The 9,028-nt window shown below is 31.1% G+C and overlaps 1 protein-coding gene across 1 annotated transcript in view; it reads left to right on the top strand.

Moving 5' to 3' along the window:
- The window catches only part of LOTGIDRAFT_167161 (hypothetical protein), a gene marked incomplete at both ends in the record, with an annotated part of 19,573 nt that continues 10,545 nt past the window's right edge, over window positions 1-9,028 (top strand). Inside the window, one exon of the mRNA XM_009064642.1 lies at window positions 1-368. Within this exon, the coding sequence (XP_009062890.1) occupies window positions 1-368 (368 nt within the window). The remainder of the gene's footprint in view (window positions 369-9,028) is intronic.

Genomic DNA, 9,028 nt, shown 5'->3' with positions numbered 1-9,028 from the left:
ATGGCGACACCCAAGAAAGGTTACGGCCGATATCGGTCTTGGAGTCCAGTTAGAGATGAAGAATCAACAACTAATACTAATTTAATTGAAGCTTCGACTTCAGATCCACAAGTTGTAAAGAAAAAGCCATGTATAACTTTTACACCGTTCTTTTTGTTAATACTTGTTATAAGTGTTATGTTTTTGTTGGGAGTTTTACTGGGATATTATGTTCGAGAAAGTCAAATTTATGACAACGAAAGTATTTTGAACGATTACAATAAGTGCTTAGTTTCTAATAAAAATACAGATGAAAAGGAAAAGTTGGAGTCCATCCATGAAGATGTCATGTACTTTTTAACTGGTGACAGAATTTCAAAGTTTGTAAAGTAAGTAAAAGTTTTATAGATACTGTATTCGAGTGTAGTCTATTTCTGCTATATCTTTTTCATTTTTTATAAGGAATGAAAGCCAATGTAGTCTTACAAAAATCTGTAGACCTATACTGCAGACTGGATTAGAGACCCAGAACAATTGTCTGAGGTCTATGAGATTAATGTTAACAAATTTTTTTTCTGTCCTATAAAATAGCTACTTATAAATTGGGCTTAATCTCCAAAACAATCCAAAATGCAATTATAGAAATATTACTAGTTAAAGGATACTTTTTACCTAAAATATAATGTTGGAATTTTAAGAGGAAATGAACAAGTTATTGTCCAAAACAAGGCAGTTATTATCTATTTTAAAATTCCCTACTGACAACATATAAACATTTTATTTGCATCCATTAAAATTTGAATTCTGGGTGTACCCTTCTCAATGGGGGACATTGAAATGTTTCATTGTCCAGTTGACAAAATGTAGTAGGACATGGCATAAGCCGGTCAAACAATGGACACTGGACATTAAGACCAGGTATATTTACATTTAAATGGGGAACAATAAAGCCTGAGGAAAAGTGATACCTGGAGAATTTTACAGTCAAACAAAGAAGATATCCTCCAGTCAACACTGACATTTTCCCCATAAAATTCAATACTTTTTGGCCAGATATTGAGCTCTTTCTATCTAAATGAAACTGAAATACTGATTAAAAAGTTGTTTTTTTAAAAATAATTCTAAAACAAGATTGGAACATTCCATCACCACATTAAAGATCATCAAAACTTAACATTAGATTGTGGAAAAATAAACCAACAATCCTGTAACTGTGTGAATTCTTTAGTGAAATATTGATAGTGATATGATACCACAATTACCACAAACCTGAGGGTCTTTAATGGGTCAAGACTCAAATTTTGATGGTGAGCTGTGAACACTATGACTAATTAGCTGAGCTAGAAAAATCCCATTTCTTAGACTAAGGAACAATTGGTAAAAAAAATGGCGAATCTGTCCCTTTAATAACATGCAGATTTGGTATGTTATTTGTGGTGCTTTAAACTTGTATTATGTATAACATTCTGGCTTCTTTATGCTTCGGTTTATTTTGCTTTATTATGAAAAATTGTTCATAATATTCTGCTGTTGATATCAAGCTGTTAATAGTAGAATATAAAGATAGGGTAACAATATAAATAGAAGATTTTATAGTTATTTGAACATGTTAAAGTTTATCACAAACTTGTTGAGTCATAAAATTATTACACTTGAATTTATTATAAACTATTGGGCGGGCTATATAGTTTTATACAACTTGTTTAAATACTAAGCTTGATCAGTAGTTTTCATATTTCACTTCATAGTTACATTTAAAGAAAAAATATTTTTGTGTATGTACATATTTTGTTGATATGTGCCTAAAGGGACAGGTTGGCCATTCGTTTGACCAATTTTACTTTAGTCTCAGAAACAGGAATTTTTAGCTAAGCCAATCAGTAATAGTGTTCACAGCTCAGGTACCAAATTTGAGCCTTCAAATCCATGTTAGTCCAGAATTATCTGCGCTGGTATGTTGATATGACTTGTCATTTCTTGAGACTGTCATATAAAGAATTAGAAAGTGAAATTCCTAGTTTGAGGTATTTTTGAAGGAAATATGCAATTAAGTCTAATTACTTGTAATGAAGACCCAAGTCAACCCCAAATCAGTTCCCTTAAAATTAGATTTACAAATTAAAATTTAATGTGCCATATAAGCAATATCTGGAAAAGAAATGGGACAAAACATACACAGTAAAATTAGTCCCAACTATCTGTTCATTGACTTTCTGTCTTATAGTATACCATCTAATAGGTATGATAGTTTTGTAATTGTAAATAACAATTTAGATCCTGTTAAATTTCATAGTTTTCTATGACCTTCAGTTCTCTTTTTCAAATTAATTGAGAGACACTGAAATATCTTTCAAACCAAAATTATATATATTTGTTGCAAATTCTATGTAGAATTTAAAAATGAAACAAATGTCTAAATGTTTTTGTTGTTTGAAACACTTATATTTAATTAAGTATTGAACTGATACATCAAGAGATAGATTAATAGGATTAAGGTAATTGATGTATTAATTAAAGATAGGGGATTAACACTTGATCTTATCACTTCCCCATTAGCACTTCAAATACAAATATATCACTTTTAATACAAAAATACTCTCACCTTCTACACAATATACTACCACTTGAATTAACTAAAACCAAAAAGATCAAAGATGTATTGTTTGTTTTTAAGTCAAGTATTTTCTCTTTGGATAAGGAGTATTTGTGAATTTAATGATCCATAATCTTAATGATCTTATCTGTATTTCAAAAGAGTTTTCTTTCTAACCCTTCCTTTGGTTAAATGGTTTAGTTTTTTCACTTTTTGTTGAACCAACAATATACATTTTATTTGACTTTGTTCAGAAACTCACCATAAATACTTAAGGCTAGGGCTGGGTATTGATTAGTAAATTGAGATCCAAGGCAGACTATCGATCAATAAGCGATTAATAATCGAAATAATTCAATTGAGAAACCCTGTAAATACTAAATTAAAAACATGCCAAAAATCTTAATATAACAGGTTATTTCTGCGTCATAGAAGTATATTCTTGCTTTGATCAGTTACTATAGTTTATTGTAGGTAAGTTATGTGCTGAAGGGAACCTTTATGGAAGAGATTTCTACTTGTTAAGGGGTACACAATACAAAATGTATAACTTTGAAAACTTTTGATTGAAAAAATCAATCTAAATTATAAATTCCAGCGACGGTAATCAATTATTTATTATTTAGGGCATTAAGTAACCCACCTGGAAAAAAGAAAGTTTTGCCTATATGATAATTCTTAGAAATTTTAACTAGATGTTCAAACTAGGGTTATAATTTTGCACCTTTCTACCATTTTCAAGAATTAATAAATGCAGAAATCACACAAAGATATACTGATTTTTGAATGTCATAGATCATAAGATTGGAAGTTTTAATTTCAAGATAAGATCAATTTTTGGCCCTTGTTGGCCCTTAGACATATTTTGGGCTTAAACTTTTGATTTTAAATCGTTTTGTTTGATAATTTCATTAGTTGTTTCCAGTTGCAAAAACAGAATACAGATTATTTACTCTTTTAAATTTCAATTCGGTCATGCTTTAAAAGACTCCCCTATAAGAAATTTTGAATTTAATACATTAGCAAAATATCATCTCTACATACATGTAAAAATGCTGTTAAAAAAATGTATTCAACTTTAATGACTTGTATAAATTTAACTTTTGAAAAAAAACCAACCCAAATTGTACCCTATGATTATAACTTTCAGATTTTATTATCTAAACTTTGACATCTTGATTATAAGAAATTCCTACAGTTGACATGTGTCAAATATATACATGACATGCATTCATAATATAATATATGATAATTATGTAGTGTATAAGAGGTATAGCAAACTGTGAATGTCTTAAAATAATGAAGGTTTAAATTTAAAAGTGGATTGCCTTCAATAACATTGATGCGACGCTGTCACAGTGAGGACATCCCCATCAACTGTCTCTCAAGAAAAACAGATTGCACCCCAACTTAATGTTTAGGATTAATCAAAATATGGTTTTGACGTATTTTTTGCCCCAAAATATGTGCCAGTGTCAGAACGCTCAAATTAATTATTTTTATCCTTTTATTTTTTTTATTTTAACGCTCACAACACCTGCCAATATGCCAATTTGCAATCTGGTTGATCCAAAACATTTACATTTTAAATTATCAGAGCATTTATAGCAAATATCTTATTAGTTTATTCATTGACTATATTTATTACATCACATTGACAAGTTTTTAGATAAGTATTTATGTGAAATTTGATGATCTTTACCAGCCGGTTTTGAATATTTGTGATAGCTGGAGTAGGCTAAATTTTCTCAACCAATACAATGCTTTTTGTGTAGGACCAATTCAATTTTACAGAAATAAATTGAATAGCATTATGTGTAATCCCAAATAAAAGCATGACTTTATTGCTGTCTCAACACCTGCCGATAACCATCAAAAAAAGTTATAGAAGCTTGGACTGAGTGAAACCTGGTCTGAAAAGGATTTTCTTTATTTTCAATTATATGTCAACCTCTTAAGGGTTTTTCTATATAAGAATGAAAGCATATCTATAGTTGTAAATTTTTATTTGAATTGATGAGAAAATTGAATTAAATATTCTTATTGACTGTTGACATTATTGTTGCTTGTATATAGACATCATGCTTTACTAAGCGTAGCATAGAAAATATTGATATAATATATTTGGTAATAATTATGTATTTGTATGATATAAAAATCTAAGATCAATTGGTATTATTTAAAATCACATGCTATTTAAATTTTACAAGATTTGAATTGAGTTTTCAGCTGGAAAAAAAAGACTTACAATTATTTTGGGTGCAACCTGATTTTTTAAACCTAAATTAAGCTATATAGATTTGTAAATCATGTTCCCACGAAAAAAATGAATGCAGGATTAATAAGGTACAAATCCTATTTATATTAAAATGATACCATAGATAAATTGTAATCTGGAACTAAACTAAGGTCAGGATATATTTGTAACTAATAACTAATAGAAAGATTTAATGTAATATATTATCTCTAGATAAACATACAAGATTTAAAAGTAATTTATCTTTTCACAAAGTCAATATACTGACAGATACACTATCTTTACATTTAAATACATAAATTAACACTCTATACTTCAAGGGGTGCATATTAATGTTAATATAATCCTTCAAGAATACAGTTGAAAATATGTAGCTAAATGTTTAAAGGTTCTTTTGATTGTTGATTTTTTCTATTTTATTTGGTATCACTTTCCATTACTTTCAAATTTTAAATTGCCAAAGAGCTTGACATCTTAGAAATATGAGCCTAAGAATGTTTCAAGGCCTAATTTTATGGTTTAAAAGTTATTTTGTTATCTGAAATAGTTGTTTTTATACATAACTGAATGTATCTGAATTTACTTTCAGACAATGTTGATGTGAATTACATAAGATAAACATCCTGGATACCTACTTTGCTTGTTTTTCTTTTTAAATTTTGAGAAAATCAAGCCAAGATTTTGAGATATAGGCCTTACAGTCAATCTGATTATGCAGAACAGGATGTTTGGTTTATGTTTTTTTCTACTAGTCACTCCTCTTACCTAATATGCCATAAATAAATGATATATTTGTTATACATGTATGTGAGAAATTCTGGAATATTTCTATTTATTAACTTGTATTGTCTAACCATTTTAAAGTCTTTTTAATTGATTAACATAAATTGTAATGTGACTCTAAGATTAAACCAAGCATGAGGAAATGTTTGAAACATGATTAGTGAAGATATTCAATATTAAATAATGTTGCCTGATTCACAGTTATTAAAGGAATAACTATAACTATACAACAGAATCCCTGTGATATTTTACTCTTCAGAATTTATCTGCTGTATACTTATGACACCATGTACCATATATTTCTGTGTATAATGCGCAGGTTTTTACCCTGAAAAGGGATACACACAGAAGGGGTGCGCACTATACATGGTTAAATAATTTTTGAGTTTTTTTCCCCTTGGAATATACCATGAATCGATGTTGAGGATCTATGAACACCTGTTGTCCACGTGATCAGTGAATGGTGAATTGGGTGGATCACAGGCACTTGTTTCTATCCATATTAAGTTCTGTTGTAATATGTAGGGATAACGGACATTGCCATTGAGTATCAATGATAGAAACAAGTGCCTGTGTTCTTACTTGATCTGGACCATATTTAATGACAACATTCCTTTGAGAATTTTAACACTTCAACACTTCATCATTTGAAGATAGAAATACAACACTTTTTTTTAACGTCGTAATAAAAAGAAGACAGAAATATTAATTTCTGTAAATACAGTTTTTGATTATTTAACGTATAAATATATCTAAACCTCAATCATTTAATGGTTAGTTTTGTCTAATGAATCGAGAATCATGCGAGAATCATACGTGTGTGACCTTGTCAACTTAGACTCATTGTCACGGGAAAAAAATAACAAATGATGGTTAATTTTAAAATGACTTTGGTGATACGTGGAATATGCCTTTAGGAATTAAATGTAAGTTAGGACTTAGAAAGCAAATAAGAATGTGAGGACGATCGTATGTATTCTAACCCTTGCAATATATATCATTGAGCCCTGTTAATCTTTGAGTTTGAGTTCTCATTTCTCAATTCTCTATAGGCCAACGACTCAATTGTACAAACAAATGCGTTTATATTATAGATGATATCGTGTCAAATATACGGGATGATAATGGTGTCTGTGATGTGCCAAGTCTGACTTCAAATTTTTCGTAAACAAGGGGTGCGCATTATACACGGGTAAATGGATTTTTCCCGATTTTAATGGGGAAAGGAAGGGGTGCGCATTATACACGGGTGCGCATTATATTCGGAAATATACGGTAAGTCAACTGATGTATCTATACTGTTATTGGTCATGTTTGAGAATATAAATTTATATATGATAAGATACTAGAGAGGTTTATGTTAAGTATAAGAGGTGTGAATTAGAATAAGAAGATTAGACTGTGTACAATCATGTAATATAATCAGATAACATACACTTTATCTTTTATAATGTTACAATATTTAAATTGTTTGTTTGTACAATACATCCATAATTAGATACATTTCATATCTCTTACAGTGGCACTAGTCTAGTGAGATTGGGGGTACAAATAGGGGGAATACTGACTAAAATGGAGGAGACAACTATGAAGGTTGAGATTCAAAAGTGTTTTAGGCAAAGCATCTGAGAGGATTCAATTGATTTGGAGCAATTTGACACATAATTTGGGACAAAAATGTATGAAATATGATATTTAAAAATTTGTTAGAAACCAAAGTGGGGGTACCCAAGGTCCCCCTCCCCCGTGTACCACCCCCACACCCTCCTGGCATGGCCCTGATCTTTTACAAGAAGTTCTCCCATAACAAGGTGTTTGAAAAGCTGTCAGCAAAAAATATAAGATTGATAGATGCATTGTCTCTTTATCTCTGCGGAAATAGTTTAAAAAAATTGATCATCATCCAAGACTTCCTCATAAAACACTTCAGCCATATAGCTTTGTTTGAGGTGGTGATTTTTAATCAATCCAAACTCTCGTTCTAATATAAGAATTCTAATACATGAATTTCCTGTATGTGTTTGTATTTATTAAACATGAATATGAAAATGGCTACACGCAAACATTTTGACAGGCTACTTTGAAAATCATGTGACAGGAATATTTATTGCCTCAATCTCTAATACAAGGATTACATGAGCATTGGATTCCAACTCTTAGACTGTGGACTTAAGTTTATTCCCACACCAAAGATAGCTAACTTGAATTATCTCCGACCATCCATTGAACGATTTCAACGAAATCTTAGCTGCACATATTTTTTTCGAAACCACCCCCCACGTGGTGCTAGAACAATGTTTATTCCTAAATCCACGTGGACACCCCCTCAGGCCGCCATCCATCCTGAAATATTGAAATCATTTGCTAGTATGAATAGCCAAACAATGAACCTTTCCATAACACACGAAAAGCCTAATCTCACACGAGTGGAACGTGAAGCGTTAAACTTACTTAAGAAAGACGATAGCATTGTTATTAAAAAGAGTGACAAAGGTTCATGTTGTGTCATTCTGAATAGGGAGGATTACGTTTCAGAAGCAGAGAATCAACTGAATAATCCTAAACATTATGCCATTTTACCGAAACCAATTTTCAAAGAAACTGCTAACATGATTAATAATATTCTTGCCGATTTAGTCAAAACTAGTTATCTCAAACAGAAACAATATGACTATCTGTCTGCCAAACCTGATTGTCGCGAGAGACATTTGTACACTTTGCCTAAAATCCATAAGAATCCAACCAAGGAGTGGTTTATCTCGAATAAAATCCCTAAAGGCCGCCCGATTATATCTGACTGTGGTAGTGAGTCATATGCAGTGTCAGAATACATTTATCATTTCTTACTACCTCTAGCATGCCAACATCGCGCCTACCTTAAAGACACAACCGATTTTGTCAATAAAATAAAAAATCTTCGAGTTCCCTCTAATGCTATTTTAATTTCTATCGACTTTTCTTCTATGTATACCAATATCGATAACACTACTGGTTTAACGGCAGTTCGTAAAGCTTTTAATAGAAACCCAGATCCAAACAGACCCGACGATGCAATTCTACAGCTTTTAGAGATTTGTCTTAGTCGAAACGATTTCACATTTAATGGTAAAACATATTTACAAACTTCAGGGACAGCAATGGGCAAACGATTCGCCCCTTCGTACGCAAACCTTTTCATGGCAGAGTGGGAACGTGAGGTGTTGCCCCTCTGTCCATTTGACCCACTTTTTTACGGACGCTTTTTGGATGACATTTTTATGGTTTGGACTTATTCTATCGAACAGTTTTGGGAATTCTTTGAAATTCTCAACAACCACCATCCTTCTATCAAACTAACCGCAAACGTGAGTGACAAAAGCATAGACTTTCTCGATACCACAGTCTTTAAGGGAGATTCCATAGCAGAAACAAATAAA

The sequence above is a fragment of the Lottia gigantea genome (assembly GCF_000327385.1).
Source record: "Lottia gigantea unplaced genomic scaffold LOTGIsca_64, whole genome shotgun sequence".
Lineage (NCBI taxonomy): Eukaryota > Metazoa > Mollusca > Gastropoda > Lottiidae > Lottia > Lottia gigantea.
This window is presented reverse-complemented; position numbering and strand designations above follow the sequence as displayed.